At 35.7% G+C, this 21,504-nt stretch overlaps 3 protein-coding genes across 3 annotated transcripts; all 3 read right to left on the bottom strand.

The window, feature by feature from the left end:
* Nucleotides 1-837: 837 nt before the first annotated feature.
* Nucleotides 838-4,896, bottom strand: LOC120623540 (juvenile hormone esterase-like). The gene is made up of 3 exons (XM_039889594.1): nucleotides 4,717-4,896; nucleotides 2,239-3,494; nucleotides 838-1,033 (listed from the first exon to the last, which is right to left on the bottom strand). Exons 1-3 carry the CDS (start codon nucleotides 4,894-4,896, stop codon nucleotides 838-840), a joined length of 1,632 nt encoding a protein of 543 aa, XP_039745528.1.
* A 1,698-nt stretch (nucleotides 4,897-6,594) lies between these two features.
* LOC120623537 (esterase FE4-like) lies at nucleotides 6,595-9,772 on the bottom strand. The gene is made up of 3 exons (XM_039889591.1): nucleotides 9,599-9,772; nucleotides 7,990-9,272; nucleotides 6,595-6,808 (listed from the first exon to the last, which is right to left on the bottom strand). Exons 1-3 carry the CDS (start codon nucleotides 9,770-9,772, stop codon nucleotides 6,595-6,597), a joined length of 1,671 nt encoding a protein of 556 aa, XP_039745525.1.
* A 5,099-nt stretch (nucleotides 9,773-14,871) lies between these two features.
* Nucleotides 14,872-18,814, bottom strand: LOC120623451 (para-nitrobenzyl esterase-like). The gene is made up of 3 exons (XM_039889486.1): nucleotides 18,563-18,814; nucleotides 16,367-17,649; nucleotides 14,872-15,085 (listed from the first exon to the last, which is right to left on the bottom strand). Exons 1-3 carry the CDS (start codon nucleotides 18,743-18,745, stop codon nucleotides 14,887-14,889), a joined length of 1,665 nt encoding a protein of 554 aa, XP_039745420.1. The 5' UTR covers nucleotides 18,746-18,814; the 3' UTR covers nucleotides 14,872-14,886.
* Between the last annotated feature and the right edge of the window lie 2,690 nt (nucleotides 18,815-21,504).

The raw sequence follows: 21,504 nt of genomic DNA, 5'->3' as shown, positions 1-21,504 counted from the left end.
TACGGAGTACGGACTAAAATCTTGTTTTTGTTCGGTTACTTTACTTGATTCATTTATTGCATTATTTGTTTATTAACAGTCAATATGCGATTTAAACCAGTGATTTGCATTTATTTTTAAAAAGTTGTCGAGAGCTTTTTGTTGATTTAAATTTTCACAGTCTTTGAATATTTTAGTCGATTGAAACGGTTTGACATTTATGCATCTACAATCGTCTTGTAGTTTTGAACATTCTTTGGTATATGCTTTATTATCTTTTCGATTTTTCTTAATATGATTTCCAAAAACTTTTTGTTTAATATTTTTACAAATTATAGATCTTTTGCTGGATTTCATTACTTCATTATTTATTCCTAACAAATATATTTAGTGCTCATCCTGAGACCGCATTCCAAGCTTCAGCAGGTAGTAATATATAAAAAACAACATAGCTGAATCTCTTCCTAGTTTACTACTAGGAAGTAGGAAGACTTAGCTAAGCCATAAAAATTAAGCTTTCTCAGCTGTGTTTAATACACATCCCCCGCAATGAAGTATCTATCGCACTGCTGGTGCTGTAGTGGACAACCGCCCATAACCTCCCACTCAGATGTTATCTGTGCAATCGTAGAGCACCTATGATCTAACCTAAACTGATTATGATTGGATGGATTTTGGGTAGCTCTTTAAATGTTATGAATGCAAATTAGCTTAAACAATAGAAGAAAACAATTTATTTAAAAACAAACAATAGAATAAACTCGAAAATTAATGCAATTAAAATTAGTGCATGTAGGTACTTAATTATTTAAAACATAAAAAATGAAATGGAATCACAAAGTAAAGAAAGCTTAGTCCTTAGCTTAGGTCCGTGTGAGGATTCGCTGAAAGTGGGTTGTAGTAGTAGTTATTGTAAATATCCTCCCAGAATATTGCTCGCTCTTTTAATAGCGAACCTCTCAATTCAAAAGTTTGGTTCAAGGACATATGGGGTGCCCAATCTTCGCGAACTGGCGGCCAAACCGGAAGATTAGAACCTTTAGGAACAGGATTTCTGTAAATTGAAAAATTACATTACCGATATTAAATAAAATACATGTAGATAAACATTTTATTAACTAGCTGTCGCAGGTGAATATTAACGGGAACTGTTTCTTTTCCCCGGATTTTTCGGCGAGTTAACCATCCCAAACATGCAAGCTAATTTGCCAAGATTGACTTAGCTGTGTTACGATGCGTATGTCACAAAAGCCTTTCATAACACATTCAATCACGTGAAAACATTTCCCGAGTGATTTTCCGAAATAAAATGGATTCTAGGACCATCTCCAGGATTCAAGCGTGCCAAAAAAATTTATTAACAAAAAAAACCGACTTTCGGAACCTCACCTGTCTAGCTACCATAGTGAACAGTATACAAAATATGTAGATATTAATGTTTTACTTGGCACCGACTTCAATTTACTACTTACTAAATACTGGCATTTTGTAGAAAATATTTATTTTTTACTTTTTACACTTCTACATTAAGGACTGCCACCCTTCATCTCCGAAGGTATTCATCACATTTGCACCAAATTGAATTGTTACCACCTCTGAGGTATGACATACCAAACAAAACAATAATCATAAAACCTCCTCCTTTTTTTGAAGTCGGTTGATAAACCAATATTTTTGCTGTGGTTGAGCCGGATGTACTGCATAAATATTACAAACTAAGAATACTACATAACGAACAATTACGATAACACGATTCAATTAATAATATAATGTAATGTTTACCTATTTATTTATTTTTTACGGTCGATTGCGCATTGGGCATCGTCACTGCTTTCTAAGTCAAAGGCCATGGGTTCAATTCCTACAGCTGGAAAATGTAGATGTGATGAACATGAATGTTTCAGTGTCTCTGTGTTTATCTGTATGTTATAAAAAAATGTGTATGTTATTTATCAGTCATCTTAGTACCCATAACACAAGCTACGCTTATTTTGGGACTAGATGTCTACGTGTGTATTGTTGCAATATATTAACAATTTAAATATTTTTATATTTATTCTATTATATCTTGTTAGTACGGCACGGCAATTTACACTAACTAGATGGAACGACATTATTTATGGCTAACTATAACACAAATGATGAAACATGTAGATGAAATACTTTGTAAGTTTAGCATTCAATGTACCAACGGTCACACCAAGTAAGTGACCGTTGGTAAACCAAATAAATAAATTGTTTAACGAGCTGTGAACATACCCTGTAGTAATAAAATTCAGCCAAATTTCTCTCATCTTTGATGCATGGTTCTCATCAACTGATACCATACCATCCAATACTGCAAATGTTTGTGCGCAATGGGCTGCACCACGCGTTTTAGTATGTGGCACAATAGGCGTAGTATCATCAAAATATGAATACTCATATAAGTAAATTTCGCGATTTCCAGCTTCCACTTGGAATTTCACTGATCTTAGTACGGGAAATGCAAATATAACATCCGTGAAGTAATTAATGAATGCTAGAATCGTATCATCTGATACTGACTTCTGTCCGAAATAAAAACGCCTTACTTTTTCTGCAACTTGTTTCATTTCCATCTCGTTTTGAAATTTTAAATCAGCAGGTAAAAAATTTGAAAAGTTTTCATTCATAAGACTCTTCCATTGTTCAAACAGTGGAGCCCGAAACAGCCCTTCCATGTTGGTAAACCCATACAACATCGGTACCCTCTTGAAGTTCCCACTTTTCAGTATGTTAACTGGATCCTCCTCAAGAAAAGTTTCTTCCCCTAAATTGCGCTCCACACATGGTGATAACAAAAATGTAGAATCTTTTCTGTTCATAGCATTAACTGAATTTAATTTCTCATATGGAATTGTTTTGTAAAAATCTTGCAACGCTTCGATGTTGTCGTATTTATCAAAATTTAACATCATTGCATACTCCTTAGCATTTTTAATGGGATCCGACTGAATACTAAAGGCAGCTATATTGGCGCCACTCTCAGGAATCATTCGTTTAAACAAACCATCTGCCATTTTTGAAAGCATCAATAGATCTACGGATGCTGATCCAGCACTATATCCAGCTATTGTGACTTCATCAGGATTACCTCCGAACCTTACAATATTCTTCTTTACCCATCGCAGCAAGGCTACCTGGTCTTTCATGCCAGCATTGCCAGGGATATCTTTCGTACCTAAGCAAAGAAAGCCGTGCGCACCAAGCCTATAATTAAAAGTAACGGCAATTACATTTTTGCTTTTCACCAAACTTTTAGGTACAGCAAGGTCTCCCCATCCCAAAACAAAAGCTCCACCATGAACATATACAACAACTGGAAGATTTTTTCTGTCTGTATTGGGAACGTAAATACTTGCAACAAGGCAATTCTCTTGTTCTTGTACCCTTTTTGATTTATGTATGAGCCCAGTTGAATTTGCTTGAGGACATATTATTTGTTTGTCCACGGCTTCGTAAGGATCCTTCCACTTTGGAGGTGGCAACGGAGCCTAGAAAGAAGTTCAAAAATTATAACCCACTAATAAAATTTAAGTTTCATTCGTAAATCGTTCATCGTAATTTTTATCAACCTATTCGCGGCCGGCGGGCCGGCTGACGAGTGTCCGCTCAGTAGTCCACAACCCAGCCAAGTGCGGATTGGCAGGCTTCACATATCTTTGAGTACGTTATAGGTGTTCTCACTTGTATGTACCGAGAATCGAACTCGGTCCCCCCAAATGGAGGAAGTATTTTTTGTTGTATATAAAAAAATTTAATTCATCCTAGGACTACGTAAAAACTAACTTAAAATTTTCGTTAGGTAAATTTTTTTGTTACAAAATTTTAATAACTTTGTAATTTTATCGAGAAAGATTAAATGAATCAAGTAAAACGATTTACCAGATATGTATTTGCAGGAGTATGATTAAAAGTTACACATTTATTTCACTGTGAAGATCTACATAGATTTAATGATAGACTAAGTTCTTTTCATTCAGCAGCACTCGGAACTTTAAGTCATCATCAGCACCTTCACCGATTGATGTTAACAAATAGTAATAGGTTTAAATATATAGCTTTGGGCAACTTGTTTCCAGCAGCTCCCAGTGACTCGTTTTATGTCTGTCCACCAACGATAGTTTTTAACACTTTCAAAAGTTCTTTCTAACATTACCGTACAAAACATAGTGGGTAATATAAAACAAATAACCGGCTCTGGTGTGAATACCATCCGCACTCCCCTTAAATAGTTTATTATAACTTTGAGCGGCATTTTGAATTACGTATTATTAACTGCTCCGTTGCCCGGTAAGGTGTAAGGTTGATCGTATCACAAGGTCTTGGGTACGATACTACGGGTAGAAAACAGTTATAGAGGGGGTTTTCTTACTTGAAAGTTACTTTGGTACTAACGAATTTACGGTGTTCACAGTTTTGTTTCGGAAAACGTTAACTTATGAGTCTGAGTATAAGAACATACAAAATCCGTGTATCCGTGGGTCGCCATTCCAGTACCTTGGTACCCCTACGTAGATCAGCTCCATTCTCCGAGGTATGTGCCCTGCCATCCACTTGCCACTTCAGTATCGCGGCGCGTGATGGCTCAAAGGAAGGCTCAGAGTTACTCAACGGGTGATGGAGCGAGCTATGCTGGCAGTATCTTCACGCGATCAAATTAGAAATGAAAAGATCCGTAGAAGAACTAGAGTCACCTTAAGTTCTAGATATTACCTTAAACCTCTGTGATCCAGTCGGTGCCCTTGCATAAGGAATGTTATAGAAGATGTATATGTCATCATCCGACTGCCTATATCCAAGAACCGGTCCCTGGGCAATATTAACTAATCGAGATTCGGCTTGCTCGCACGATGCAGCGGTGAAAATACCACACAATAACACAATCGAAATCATAGTTAAACTTAAGCACGGCTACCTCTTTGCTCAAACAGGATGCAAGTCACCAGCATGTACTGTAACCTCCCCTATAAAAGGCTTTGTAATATATAATAGCTGTCGTCTAATAAGTTCCTTACAAACAAGATCGTTAGTGTAACCATCGAATAATCAGCTAAGTAAAATAACATATAATTCAGAGGCAATTTTCTGTTAACTATGTACCTACCAATAATGATGACATCAAGCGACCAACGCAGTTCTACTACAGAAGGTTTTAATCTTTAACCGACTTCTAAAACAGGCGGACATTATAACACCAAAAGCGGGCAATTTAAATAGTAGTGAAGCCCCATATTGTCTTGTACACTGAACTCCCGAGAAAATCTAAGATATTAGCTGCGTCTATATGTTGTATCAAAATCGTGTGAGTGATGAATATTCTTAGGAGTAATTTGCATTAATACCACTACTTCAGTTCTCTGACCATAAAATAACATCTATCCTTAGTATCTGAATACCTGGCATTTGTCTACCACCCGTAATACCAGTAGTATAGGTTCGACCCTTATTTGACAGAACTAGTCCGGTGGAACACTTACGCCATACTTACTTCTGCCGCCAAACAGCATTGCTGTGTTCTGGTGTTAACGGTGCGGTTGCCGATTTAATTACACGCCAATGAGGTTTAACACCTACGCCTCAGGTTGAAGGTATTTGTACGACTGTTCCTTGCATGCCCTGCGCAGTGTTGATCTTTTTACAGGCTTTTTCCCTTACAATCAGGCTGGCCATCTGCTTGGTCTTGATCAATTAAAATAAAACAACGAAAATTGTAAAAAGGTTATATGTTACTATATAATTAAAGATATGGGTTTGAATGGAATCATATTACGGCTTATGCAATCAGTACCGACAGTATTCGAGGCGATGGACATAATGCTCTTCTTGACATCACATTCAGTGAAAGACTTGAAGTTAAAGGCAGGAGAGTCATATCATTGTAAGATAGTGAACTCTTTCTTTTTGAAATCGCGGCGCAGGTGGCGCTGCGGCGCTGGACGTGTTCGCGGGCGAGCTGCTGTGGGCCGACCGCGCGCGCGTTGCCGTGCAGGCGTGCGCGCCACCGCTGTGCGCCGCGCCCGCCGCGCGCGCCGACGCGTACTAATATTATACGTATTATACCTTTTAATAATTAATTCACCATAAATCAAATATACCAAGAATACAAATTAAAATGCTTCAATCGTGGTAATTTGTATTATTATTTTTGGCGGAATTAATTTACAAGTATGAACTTAATCCACGGACACTTTAACTACAAATTAATTAGTTTATTTCGTAATACTCAAATTAAGAAAAATGTTTAAATGACACTAAAACTTTGTAACCGATCGTAATACTTATCTAGATAAAATTATGCTTTATTTACACACTTGCAGCTGAAATTCATGCTGTAGTTAATAAATCTTGAGGTTCTGTACTTAGCCGGCAACTTAAAACACCAGGGATTTTTTTTCACTTAGGGCCTGTTTCACCACATTACACACATAATGTCGGATCGTCTCAAGTTTTGCCACTTTTTACTTGACAAATACAAATGTGTGATTAAGCTATTATTATTGTTTTTTCGTGCTGCTGTTCATAAAAACAGAGGTTTTAGCCGGCAACTTAAATCACCCAGGAACTTTTATTTCGCACTTATTGTTCTACTTGCTATTGTTCGTTGTTGAGGTGCCTGTTCTTGGTCGGCACTATCGGTGGTATCGGATCACGATAGTATTTTTCATAAATTCTTTCCCAAAATAAACTCCGTTCCTTTAAAGGAATTTCTTTTAACTCAAATGTCCTATTGATGGACATATGTGGTGACAAATCCAATCCTACTGGTGGCCACACTGGCAGATCAGATCCTTCAGGTATGGGTTTCCTTAAATTAAAAAGGAAATCTAAATTATTTAATTTAGATAGGTCTATTTTATAAGCACTAGAAGTCTAAGATTCTATCGCGTAGAAGCCGGTAAAAGACTCAGCATTTAATTTTTCCAACTTTACTGTCTTACAATTTAACTTATGTGAAAAAGCGGAGACGACTCTGGCAAATAAAAATAAAGTTAATCTGAATTTAATGAACAAATAGGGTTTTATGAAACAAACTTTAGATTTAATAAAGCATTAATTTATAATTTATATTATAAGTAATAACTAATTAACTATTTAAACAGCAATAGTTAGATCAATTTATTAATGCTTAGAAATGTTTTTTTATAAGCTATTCTTGATTTTGTTTCTAAAAGTTTTCTTTCTTTAATTCTCCTTAACTCTTACGTAATGATAGGTACTGCGATAAAACATAAAGTAGCAAAATAAATAATTTTTAATACCTAGATGAATATAATGAGAAACGTTCCCGTCAAAATCAATAGTCCTAGGTGGAATCTAGCCTATTTAAGTATTAAGTCCAATAGCGAACGTGAGTGTCATTACATAATGAATAATCGCAAAAAAAAAAAAAACAACGACCTTGGTCTGGAACCGGTTACGGTTTAGTTTACGGTTTAGTTTTCCTATTAGAGATGCGCACGTGATAGTGTGAATTGAATACTTATGGCATAAAAGATAAAGAGTTAGCTGCATGATCATAATTATTTGAAATTACATGGCATAGCAAACACAAATAGATAACTAATAATAGATAATTATATTTTATACAATATAACACATAAATGATATAACATAATTTATTAATATATATTATATTATTACATTTATTACTTTATTTAATTTTTTATGTATATAATATATAATTGCGATTTCCCGTCTCTCATTGCCTTATTCCAATAGTTAAGGTAGCCTGGAAGAGATCACTGTTAGTGATAAGGCCGCCTTTTGCATATAATTTATGTTAATGTAAGTTTTCCTGTGTGTGTTTCCTTTATTATGCAATAAAGTTGTTTAAAATAAAATTAAAATAAATGTATTTTTGTAATATATTTTTTTTTAATTATAAGAATTTTAAGATATGTATGTGGTTTTTAAAATATGCAGTTTTAACGTGTTAAAATTCTAACTATCGACTCAATTAGAAATAAACTATTATATAACGCTTACCCTGTTGTCATAAAATTTAACCAAATCGGTTGCATGTATGATTTTCTTTGTATTATGTCATTTGAAACGTCTTTTTCATCGATTATGGTATCGTTCCAAAATCCGTCTAAAATGCTGAATGTTTGAGCACAGTGATTCGCGCCGCGCTTATTAGTGTGTGGTACAAAAAGTGTACTATCCTCAACATAAGAATACTCGTACAAATATATCTGATTATGACCAGCCTCAACTTGATATTTAGTAGACCTCAAAATTGGGCACGCAAACATTACATCTGTGAAGTAATAAATAAATTCTAATGCCGTTTTTTCGTTCACTTGTTTTTCACCAAAATAAAAACGTCTTATCTCTTTCGCTACGCTTTCTTTTTCATCTTTATTTTTAAATTGCAAGTCGGCTGGCAAAAAATCAGAAAAGTTGGTATTCATGTCATCAATCCAATTGTTAAATTGAGGAAATTTTAACAATCCATCCATATCGGTAAAGCCGTACAGGAGAGGTAACTTTTCGAAATTACCACTCTTGATTATATTGATTGGGCTATCATCAAGAAATCTTTCCTCTCCTGTATCACGTTCTATACAAGGTGACATAATTGTCACAGAATCTTTCCTATGTGTAACTTGTACGGAGTTAAGAACGTCAAGCGGAAGGCTCTTATAAAACTGTTCTAAGGCATCTAAATCATCGACATTATCAAAATTTAATAATTTTGCATATGTTTTGGCATTCTCAATAGGATCTAATTGAACAGCATAGGGGCCGAGGCCTGAACCACTCTCTGGTATAACTTTCTTGAAAAAACCTTGTGTCATTTTTGATAATATTAAAACGTCCACTGCAGACGCTCCAGAACTAAAGCCTGTTATGATAATTTCCTCAGGATTACCACCAAAACTTGCTATATTTGTCTTTACCCAGCGGACTAATGCTACTTGGTCTTTCATTCCAGCATTCCCGGGAACATCTTTTGTACCTAGGCAAAGAAAGCCTTGCGGTCCAAGTCTATAATTAAAAGTCACGGCAATAATTTTCTTACTCCCGACTAATTTCTTTGGTGTGAACATATTTCCCCATCCTATTGAATAAGCCCCACCGTGAACAATTATAAGAACTGGAAGATTTCTTTCTTTAGTGTCAGGTACGTAAACATTTGCTATAAGACAATCTTCTTTTATTATTTTGGATGATCTAAATACATTCATTAAATCACTTTGCGGACATATTATTTCGTGATCCACAGCGTCAAAAGTTTCCGACCATATCGGAGGAGGCAGGGGAGCCTTAAATCAAAACTTGTCATTAATATTATTTATCACTATAATATAAGCCAAACACATGTTTCTCTAGGAACTACAATATCTTAATTGATAAATTCATAAAAAACAAGCAATGAGAGTTTTTCCTCGTGGTTTTTGAAGCTTAATTTAAATATACATTGTATTAATTAAAAATACGCCTACTTTGAAAATTTAATCTGTCTGATTGTTGTGACGGAATCATCGGTAGGTACTAATGGCAGATTCTACCGAAAAGAAACCGATTAAAACCCAGCAGTTCAAAAAAACATAAATATAATTCTTATTATTACATAAATTTTATAACTTACCTTAAATCTGTTCTTGCCTTTTGGTACATTAGCATAGGGAATACCGTAGAAACTGTAAATTCCATATTCTGCTTCCTTATATCCTCGCACCGGACCTTGGTCTATGTTCACTAATCGTGAATCTTCATTTTCACAAGAAACTAAGGACAAGGAAAACAGTACAAGCCAAAGCATAGTGACCAAAATGATTAATGACCAGAAAAATAATAGTTAATAGTTAAGCTAAAGTAAGCCTTAGTAAATAATACTTTGTAACATTTTAGGGATTCGTGCTCACTATATTATAGTTATGTTGGTGCCCAAAGGTACTGGGATGCTTAATAAAATGCAGTGTGACATACCCTCACTAGGAATCCACATCGAGTAAGAAGCGCTGATTCGATGGAGACAAGACAAGAATGTGTATCGGTTGAGAAATAAATGTTCTGCTGTTTTCGTATTACCGATATTCTCGTAATGCATTTGTGTTGTTATATAAGGAAGCTGTTAAGTCTGCACAAAATCAAGTACTGTGCGTTTAAACTTAAATTGCAAAATATTCTGTCTTATTATTAAACAGACAGTTGCATCGCTACGGAGATGACACGTTGCCACAAGTTAGCAATGGACAGGAAAGTCACTGAAAGTACGTATATTAGCTCCCCTCCTCGGAAAATGGATAAAACTGTTGAAAAAGATAAACATTTTGTCCTTTCCCTTATGCAGGTATGCATACCGTTAAACAACTACCCGTAGGTAAGTTAGGGAACAGAGGGGCAGGTCTGGTTCGCTAACGATGGTTCTCAAAATAACATTCTACGGAACCTTTACGTGTTTTGTATTGCTCACAGGCAGCATTATTGTTATCAACTATATCGTTATGGGCTGTGATACTCTTTTATGTAAACTTGACATGACTTGACATTCTGTTATCTATATTGATACCAGACATATTCTGTGGGCGTATGAATCTTTTCGGTATGAAATAAAAATAGTACATATAGTATAAGCTTGCGTCATAAATTTGAGCCCGACGCGGCATCGCTCGGTGCTAATCGGTAGACGTATATTCATAGAGAGGGAATTGAAAACATTCTTCTTTTTTTTTGCCAAGTCGGTTGAATACAACTAAAAGAACATGTAGGTTAAAACATAGGTAATTCACTGATAGTTGCTAGGTAAATATATAACACTTTATTCAGTTACATTGCAATGTTCGTTAGACTCGTTTGCAGCTTGCAGCGGCCTAAATCTATAGATACTAATATTTTAAAAAGTTTGTCTATTTTAAATTTGTTTTTGCGTTTCTTTGAAACCTGTGTTCAGCTAAACCTATGAATTTTGGCACACGATATATTTATTTATTTGTTTTTTCAAATATCACAAATTGTGATTACAAACAGAAACATATGAAGTAAACAAAGGAAAGCTTAGGTCTATGAGAGATACGTTCAAGCCTCCCCAACATGTGAATAAGATGATTTAATAATGACAGGTCAATGTGCAATATAATTAATAATAACTACAAAAAGTATATGGTATATTTAACAAGATTTTACATACTGCATATCCATCTATATAAACATACTAGCTGTTGCCCGCGACTTCGTCTGCGTTTGATTTTGTTTTTAAAGTATTCAGTATCGCTAAGCCTTAAATGAGTATAGTAGTATATATATATATATATATATATACTACTATACTCATTTAATAAGTTGTGTACGATGTACACGTACTTACTACTCATTTCTTATCAGTGTACTAATGATGTCATTATTTATCTGCACTTTAGAAACTACCTGTCCGGATTATAATTTGATTCTATGCTGTTATAGTGGAAATTGATATGTATGCTTTAGGTGTGAGTTAATTATTTCCTGTTATTACATATATGAGTTAAAGTGTTGTATTGTGAAGGCTCCATGAATCAGACACTTATTTATACATTTAGGAATCAGTAGTATCATCGTCATTATCATCATAATAGCGACAAAAGCCCACTGCTGGACTAATAGCCTCGCAACGGGAGGGTTTGTCAATAATCTTTTTTTTTTATTTATCAAATAATACAATCACATTAAAATGGTTAGTATAGAAGCACCGTAAAAACCGCAGAGGTTTGTCCTCAGTGCTTATCTGCAACTATTACCTCAGGTGTTAATTAGAGGACTAAAAAACCAGCTGTGGGAAATACATACTGCTACATTGTAGAACAATCACAAAGCTGGGTAGACGAGTTGGATCGCAGTAGATTAGTGTTGCCCAAATGCAAGAACAAGACGAGACTTAGCCAGTCTAGGTCTTGGTCTTGCGCCAATACACCTGGTCTTGGTCTTGGTCTTGGTCTTGCGCTCCCAGTCTTGGTCTTGGTCTTGGTCTTGCAGCAAGAGTCTTGCAAGTCTTGCAATTACCTATTAGTCTATTACTATTTATTAAAGTTTACTTTAAATCTTAGAAAAACGTATTAGAATTGGAACATTGTGAGCTTGAATTAACATAGCCATAGTAAAGATCAAGCAGATTAATAAATAACTGAAGATTTGATAAGAAATTCGAAAAATCAACTGACCTATATGTCGTTTTCCATGGAAGTAACTGTTTCTTAATAAACATTTATGATTTATAAGCTTACATTTGCTAAAACAACTTGTAAAAACTTAAGAAATATAATGACTAAATGTACAATAATAGTACCTAAGTAATTAGTTTAAAACCATATAAGTAATCAATATTATAATTACTTACTAGAATGAATTATTATGACATCTACTACCTATCCTCACCATTTTATCCTAATCATAATACTACTTGCGTGATCAGTATAATGTATTCATTTTCATTCTAAGCACTCTGAAACTTATTTATTCTTTGGAACACCTGTAGGTACTCTTAAAATTCGAAATTATTTTGCATGAATAGTGTCAAATGTTATGATTTCGGCGCGGCGGCAACGATTGTTTTAGATTTCAAAAGAAGCCGCCGGCGCGTGTATCATAACCATGTACTTCCGAAAAGCGGCAAATTTCTTTGAGAAGTAAGTACAAAACCTTTGATGCCGCATTATCAAAGTGCCGATGGTTAAAACATAACTATGCATGCACTCAGTTTGATTTTAATAGATATTTTTTTATTCGCTATGTTTATGGTATTAGTCGTAATGCGCATAGGTCCAGTTTTTCATATTCTTTGATATAGTTTTTTGCGTCTCATAGAATTCCTAAGCGTACCTACCTACCTATACACCGAACTGTTACACCTAACTACTCCTGTGAAATAGCGCTAAGTCCTAGCTGCAAGACGCAAGAGTCTTGCAGGCTATGTCTTGTTCTTGCTCAAGTCTTGCACGGTCAGTCTTGGTCTTGGTCTTGCTAAAAATACGCGGTCTTGTTCTTGGTCTTGGTCTTGCAAAAACGCAAGAACAAGACCAAGACTGCAAGACCAAGACTGAATTTGGGCAACACTACAGTAGATGCAGATAATAGTACCACAAAGGACTCTGCTGCCCCTCCTCCGTTACATTCCCTTAGTCGCCTCGTACGACACCCGCACGGAGAAAGAAATTGGTGACGACTGTATTCTGCCGTCGCCACGCGGCACATCATAATATAAATCAATGAATTCCGCAACTGCATCTGAATATTTTTCCTTTCAAAGAATTTAAGACATACAGAATCCTCATTCAGCCATTATTGTATGCAGTGTTTTCTGTCCAAAACAGTGAAAAGGCCCCGCGTTCGTCTCACTTTACACCCGCGGAATGTTGCTAACCTTTTACTCATTTTCCCATTCTATGGCAAACGTTTAGCGCATTAGAGGTAAAACAATTACTGTCAACTGCTAAATCGTATTAAGTGACTTACCGCTTGTTCGAGAAACAACTGTAAAGTACACTGGTTTTTGATGCTTTAATATTATTCGTGTACACGGTTTCTGTATGTTCTTAATTCTGTGGGTCCTTCGTATAAATTTCTCAATTCCACAGTCCAGCGACAACCTGCAACACTATTGATGTCGACTGTGCCTTTCATCATATCAAACCATTACTGGCCCACTACAGGGCACGAGTCCAGCTCATACAATGAGATGGGGTTAAGGCTGTAGTAAAAAAAAATATAAGTGTATATTATGACTAGCTGACCCGCGCACTCAGCGGGTGGACTGACTCAGTATCGATTATAAAGCATCCCCCGGTCAAAATTTTCAAAAAATATTAAACGTACAAAAATCTTCCAGTTACAGTTTTATTATAAGTATAGATATAGATTTTATTACTATTATAATGAGGATGTTTTATTTTTTGCAGCTGCCTGTCTGTGTAACAAGTGCCTACCTATCTATTATAACAAGCTAGGTTAGGGCGTGAGCCCTGCCCGACCAATATAATAGTATACTACCACAATACTAGGACACACATCGCCATCTAGCTTCAAAGTAAGCGTAGCTTGTGTTATGGGTACCTACTAAGATGACTGATGAATATTTTTTATGAATTACTAGCATACCCAGCCCGCTTCGCCGGGCTAGATTTTGCTTTATTTTATTTAAACAATAAACTTACATCATTAAATTTTTAATTTAAGTCTCATAATATATTAAATCATTTATTTCTCTCCGTATTCATTCTCTTCTATTCTCATCTCGGGTGAGTGAAGATCATTACCCACAACCATGTACACCCAACAAAAGAATATCATCATAGTAAATAAAAGCTGTATTTGACAGTTCAAAAATAGGAGTGCTCCGATCGTGAACAAACTTTACAGGATTACTCGCCAGGTCAATTCGGAGATTCCCCGAAAGTTTCATTGAAATCGGTCCAGCCATTTCGGAGCCTATACGAAACATACCCACACACTTTCTCTTTTATATATATATAAAGAAAGATATAAGATAGATACATAAATGTTTGTATTAGATTTGTTATTTATCAATAACTTACCCATAGAGTATACAAACACTACGTCAGACCATGTCGCTGCCTGTCCGTGTAAACCCGTGACCTTGGGTCCCTACTGAAAATCAGCGTTGCAGTATTCCTTATAGTTGTTACCTAATGCCATGGTGCTGCGGCAAAGAGCTGAGTAGCTGTAGTATAGATTCAAACCTTGTATACCGAGCATCTATCAAATTCATTTAAAGTAATTTGGACAGGATTTTTCTGGGCTCGCAGTAATATAATATTAAAGTCTAGTATTTTACCAGTTATGCATTTAGATACGCAGATGCGTATCTAAATGCATAACTGGTAAAATACTAGTTAATATTATATTTCAGGAAGTTTAAAAAAAAACAAATAAAGAGCATTTTATTTATTTCCTGTATTTATTCGGCAGCATCGGTGGTATAGGGTAACGATAGTATTTGGCGTAGATTTTTTCCCAAAATTGTCTGCGTTCCTTTATAAGAGGTCCTTTTAACTGTAGAGTCCTATTGATGGACATATGAGGCGTCAAGTCGAGGGTCACTGCAGGCCATGCTGGAAAATCTGACCCCTTAGGTATAGGCTTCCTGAAAAAGAATGCATTTTTTTTTTATGTTTCTAGACGAGCGCTTGACAGCAATCCCACCTGGTGGTAAGCCATGATGCAGCCTAGGGTGGAGCGCGCTTGCCTAGAAGATGCCTATTCAATGTTGATTTCAAGGTACTCATGTTGTAAGAACTGGGGAAAATGGAAGCTGGAAGAGCATTCCAGATCCTAGCGGTGCGGATCAGAAACGAAGATGCGAAGCGCTTCGTACGCGTCCGCGGTATATCGACCACGTAGGGATGCAGATCCTTACGGTGCCTCACAGTTCGATGGTAAAAAGGCGAGGGGGGAACTAGATCTAATGGTTCTTGAGCACACTCTCCGAAATATATCCTATAGAATACCGAAAGGCAGGCAAACTTGCGTTGTAAAAATAGCATATGTATAATAGCATATGTATATGCTATTACACGAACACGTCCTACAAAATGGCGCTCTGTTTCCATCATTTAGAGACATAGTTGTGGCTGTAATTACGCTAGCAACCACGTTCTTTGAATTGAAACACAGCAATACCGCTAGCCGGCAGAGATAACCATGGAGGTAGAACAACCCTGGACGACCTCAGTCACGAAAAGCACTACTACTACGAAAAATATCTAAAAATACAAACAGGCGGAATTTGAACCAGCATTTCTCTTGCAATGCCTTGACCAATTCGGTCACGGTTCACTAACTCCGTCAGCACCTTTTCGACCTGTAATGAAGTGACATCTAGTAGTCAACCATATTCTACCAAAGGTTCATTTTTGTTTATTTTAAAGGGCTAAAAGTAATCTGCGTCTGTGGCCAGAAAGTTTTTTTTTCTCGCGGCAGTGGTAGTTTTATAATGCTTTTCTTGGATAAACGTATCCTTTTTAAGGGTGCAATATATATTTACATCTAAGCGCCCAATTTCGTCCACATATTAAATGTTGACGAAATTGGGAATAATGGTTGAGCAGAACATAGGAAATGATAAAAAAAGTTATTTGTCTACTAGTCACACTCTCGCCTTTATTTCGCCTTTATTTCGCCTTTAATATTAATAGATTCACCAGGATTCTATCACTCATATCAACATTTCGTCAAGATGCGAAACTGTCCCCAAGTTCTTTTCCAGGATAAGAATTCCATTATATTAGCGTAGATCCATTTCCAACATAAATTTGCAAGAGATGTCATCTATACCGATAATTTGTACGAACTCCCAAATCTGTCAAATCCCATTTTTTTGCTACTTAAATATTGCTTAGGTCTACTAGTTTGCTCAGATACTTACCCCGTTAGCATAAAGTTTAACCAAATTTCTTTCAAGAAAATTTTTTGTTGGCTTATATCTTCTGATACATCTTTCTCATCAACAATTGTGTCATTCCAATATCCATCCAAAATTCCAAACGTCTGAGCGCAATGATTTGCACCCCGTACATTTGTGTACGGTATGAAAGGCGCGCTATCCTCAACATAGGAATACTGATACAAGTATATTTGATCATGTCCCGCTTCAACTTGATATTTGACAGATCTTAAAATTGGCCACGCAAATAACACATCAGTGAAATAATCAATATAGGCTAATACCGTTTCTTCGCCAACAGGTTTATCACCGAAGTAAAAATGTCTTACCAGTTCGGACACTTCTTCTTTCTCATTTTCGTTTTTAAATTGTAAGTCAACAGGCAAAAAATCTGAAAATTTATCATTCATTTCATTTTTCCAATAATGAAACTGTGGAAATCGAAACAATCCATCCATATCGACAAAGCCATACAGCGTCGGAAGCTTTTCGAAATTACCACTTCTTAATATATTAACTGGATTATCATCAAGAAATCTTTCCTCTCCTATGTCGCGTTCTATACAAGGTGCCATAACAGTTCCTGAGTCTTGTCTTGCCATAACATTTCCAGAATTCAAGATTTCATATGGAACAGTCTTAAAGAAATTTTCTAAGGCTTCTATATCATCCACGTTAACAAATTTTAATAATTTAGCATATTGTTTCGCATTTTCTATAGGATCTAATTGTACATTGAATGGGGAAAGGCCCCCAGCACTTTCTGGTATAACCTTTTTAAAATATCCTTTTGTCATTTTAGAGAGTATTAAGACGTCCACTGAAGATGCACCAGAACTGAATCCTGATAAAATTATATCGTCAGGATTACCACCGAAACTTGCTATGTTATTCTTTACCCAGCGAACTAACGCTACTTGGTCTTTCATGCCGGCATTCCCAGGAACATCAGGTGTGCCTAAACAAAGAAAACCATGAGGACCAAGTCTAAAATTAAAAGTGACGGCAATAACTTTTTCAGTGCTAGCTATTTTCGTTGGTGTAAACATATTTCCCCATCCAATTGCGTAGGCTCCACCGTGGACTACTATAAGAACTGGAAGGTTCGTTTTATTTGTATCGGGCACGTAAACATTTGCTATGAGGCAATCTTCTTTGGTTACCTTAGATGATGGCAGTATGTTCATCAAATTACTTTGCGGACAAACTATTCCCTTATCTACAGCTTCGAAAGTGTCTGACCAAACCGGAGCAGGTAGAGGCGCCTGAAATGAACACATGACCTTAATAATATTTCATAATCAGTATATTTTTCGAGGCACGGAGGATGATGATGAGGGATTTATCGCGCTAGAGGCTCAAGGTTGAACACCACCTATTTCCTTAACTGATCAGACCAATCTCTAAAATTTAAGACTGGTTGGAAACTTCAAACTAGCCACCAAGTTATACGTTTTGAATCGGGAACACGACATTAACAAGACAGTATAAAATGTCGTCTGATGACAGAAAGATATTGCAGCGAGGAAATGCAGCCAGCCAGCATAAATTTTTTTTTTTTGGACTAGGTATTTATTTATTTTATTTATTTAATTAATTAATTAATTGCATATTGTACACAGAGAAACTACAAAATACAAATATGTAAAAACTTCACAAGTTATTTAGATGTATAATATTTATAGGTTATAGTAATTGGGTAGGTACATTTTAATCGTGTAATTGAAAAACAATCCAAGTATGTTCATAGTGGTGCCATGTATATGTAGATATGTATAAGGTGTGTGTAGTGAATGTATGCAAAGAAATTAGTGTAGTATAGGTATACATGTTTGAAATTGGCGCCATTTCACGCGGGAATGTAAATGATTAGATACTTAATTTATAAGTCATATTGTAACATTGTCAGTTTAATATAGGTAAATTAAATAATGTAGTGTTAATGACTTGAGTTTTTTAAAAAAGCTTTAAATCAAGAAATTCTTCTTCGTACAAAAAACTACCAAATCAAAATCCCGTTCCAGTGCTCATTTAAATCATTAGTTTTTATTTTCATTAGCATTGGAAAGCACTTGGGCTTAAAAAGTAACGTTTCTCTCCAATAATGTTAATATTATTATACTATTTTCTTATAATACCGAATTATGTCGAATAAACGAAATTAGCGTCATTTACTACCTTGAACCTGTCCTTTCCCGTCGGTGCTTTAGCGTAGGGAATACCGTAGAAGCTGTATATCCCCAAATCGGGGTCCTTGTACCCTCGCACTGGACCCTGGGTTAACTGAACCAATCGCGATTGATCATTGCATAGTGCACTCGTAACAGCGTAGAAATAGCAGAATACCATAAACAAAAACATATTGAAGCACCGGCACACAAACACAGTTCTGACAAGAACGATAAAGACCCATTAAACCACTTGCTATCCGCTCGCTATTGCTTTATATTATGAACCAGTTCAACAGTCCAACTAATCTATCTGTTATAAGAATGTATAGATTTAGGATTCCGTAATGAAATTAATCGTACTCGCGTTAACACCAGATTAAAATATTTTAAACCCTTTGTCCTAAGTGTCTACCACCTTGCCTTTATAATGATTTAGTATCAAGTAATCGTAATATTGACATTTCTAACAAAAGGATAAATATTTTTAAAAATTAAATTATTAAGCACTATTCACACAACTTTAGGGACATTATATACATATAATTTTGACGTGACAACGTCTTATAAATTGGTTTGCCGGGTGACACTTCAAGAAACTGCGTTACGCTCCGCTCACGTTATGCGCTCACAATGAGAGCGAGTGAGAGGCACGCGTCCCTTCCACTCGGGCATGGTTAGCCCGCCTAAGAGCGAGAGAGACAGACATAAAAAGTGAAAGGCACGCGTCCCTTTGTAGTAAACGCTGTTTCATTGTACGCAAATGTATTGCAAGTTATTGTATGTATATTTGTATATAAATACGTATGTATGTGTAAAGGTAAAAATAAAATTTTGTTAATATGAAATTCAGTGCGAGATTCATGTATAAATTAATGTTTTAAATATAATTCTTTGTATAAATAAATGTTTTAAATTGTTACTATTATTTCATCCTTCTTCCTACTATACGAATGAATATTCACATTAAAATTATTTTACCACTCAAAGTCGTTGTCACGTAAAACTTTCGCCCGTATACCGACTTTACAGGCAACCAATTTTTTTAAGTGTTTATTTATTGTTTCTACTTTAATTTTATGTTTACTTTTTGTTTTGTTTTGTTTAAGTTGTGTACACATACTTTGGGTTGTAGCTTAGAACAAAACTTGTTATTACTTATATTTAGATTTACTTTTAGTTATTACCTGTTTTGTGTACCTACAATAAACAATACTGAATGACTGCGATTGGCGCAATGGGCAGTGAAAGGGCTGCTTTCTGAGTCCAAAGCTGTGGGTTCGATTCCCACAACTGGAAAATGTTTGTGTGATGAACATTACGGCCGATTGGCGCAGTGGACCTATCGGCCGTAAAGGTGGTCTTGCTTGTTGATTCTAAGACGGTGAGTTCTAGCTTATTCTGTGGCTAGATGGCGATATGTGTATGGTCGTCTTATATTTATTTATTACTAGCGGACCCTCGCGACTTCGTATGAGAGCTAGAATAGATATGATGCTAACATCATAATCATCGTGGCTAGCTATGTACCTACTATTATTTTACGTGGTATACTGAGCTACAAAGTTGTCATTATTTTAGTTGATACATATATACATACACCCATCCATACATCCATCCTCACAAACTTTCGCAATTAAAATATTAGTAGGATGGTACGCATGCGTTCGATGATTCTTGCGAATTGCTGTCATTTGCGAAGAGTTGTGTCCTTTATCTCCGACAATAATTATTAGATCTTTATAAAAATTGGACAATACATGCTTGATAGTATACACTTTCAAATAAAAAAAGAATTATTAAAATCGGTTCAGATTTAATGGAGCTATGAAGTAAAATCTATAAACAATTTCATCCTATTTCCCCGAAGAAACTTATTGTTTATCGGGATACAACTATTAGGGTTATGACTATAATACTTGATACTCCATAATAATCCCTATAGGTTAGCTGGCTATCATCTTACACTGCATCATCACTTACCATTAGGTGAGATTGCAGTCAAGGGCTATTTTGTAGTGGAATAAAAAAATAAAAAACTTTTAACGTACGGAACTCTTTGTGCTTCGGTTGACTGGAACTTGACCGTTCTTTTTATACTCTACTTTATTTGAACGAAACCCTCATTATAGATTATAATCGTAACTAGATACCTATTTCAATTATTAAAAGTAAACAAAACGGCCGTGTTGATCTATTAGTTAGCATGTTCGACTACAGATCATCGAGGTTCAAGGTTCGATTCTCTGGGCGCGCTATAAATTATTCAGCATAGGGTTTTTTATTATTTGACATAACTGACAGTCCTCTGTGCAGAGCATGCATGGACACAGATGAAACATCGATACAAGTAATGCTCTAATGCAATGGAGTATGGCTCCTCAGCAACACTCCATGAAGCAGTCGGCGACCTGGGCGGCCTGCTACGCTTCAGGAGTGAGCTCGAGACGGCCCAGGAACCGAAGAACATAACTCTCTATGTTCTCTCTCTTAAAAAAAAATTTTTTTTTTTTTAAGTTATTTACTGCTCAAGCCTGTGAAATGTCAAGCTTAAGATATCACGCTAAGCAGTTTGTCCAGATAATTATAACAGACGATTATTCTCGCATAAAATAATCATTAAAAACCAACATATCTAATATTACAGACTTTTTGTGCAACTTACACCTCTACGAGGCGCTTATACAACTCGTAAAGAAATCTTAAATAATACTTCACAGGCTTTCGAGGTACATTATGTACTGTATCTGAGACTTACATTATATACTGTAACTGTGAAACCGAAATCCTAATAGTTTTTGAGTAAACTACTGCTATAGTTTTTACTGAAAGAAATCAGATAAGGCCCTAACATGATATGCAAAATTAAAATCATGTGACTCCTGTCACTGCGTAGGTATTATGCCCGTGTCGGTATTTTATCTTCAGTAGGGTTGTTATAAGTAAACACTT

Source organism: Pararge aegeria, chromosome 4 (genome assembly GCF_905163445.1).
Source record: "Pararge aegeria chromosome 4, ilParAegt1.1, whole genome shotgun sequence".
Taxonomy (NCBI): Eukaryota; Metazoa; Arthropoda; class Insecta; order Lepidoptera; family Nymphalidae; genus Pararge; species Pararge aegeria.
This window is presented reverse-complemented; position numbering and strand designations above follow the sequence as displayed.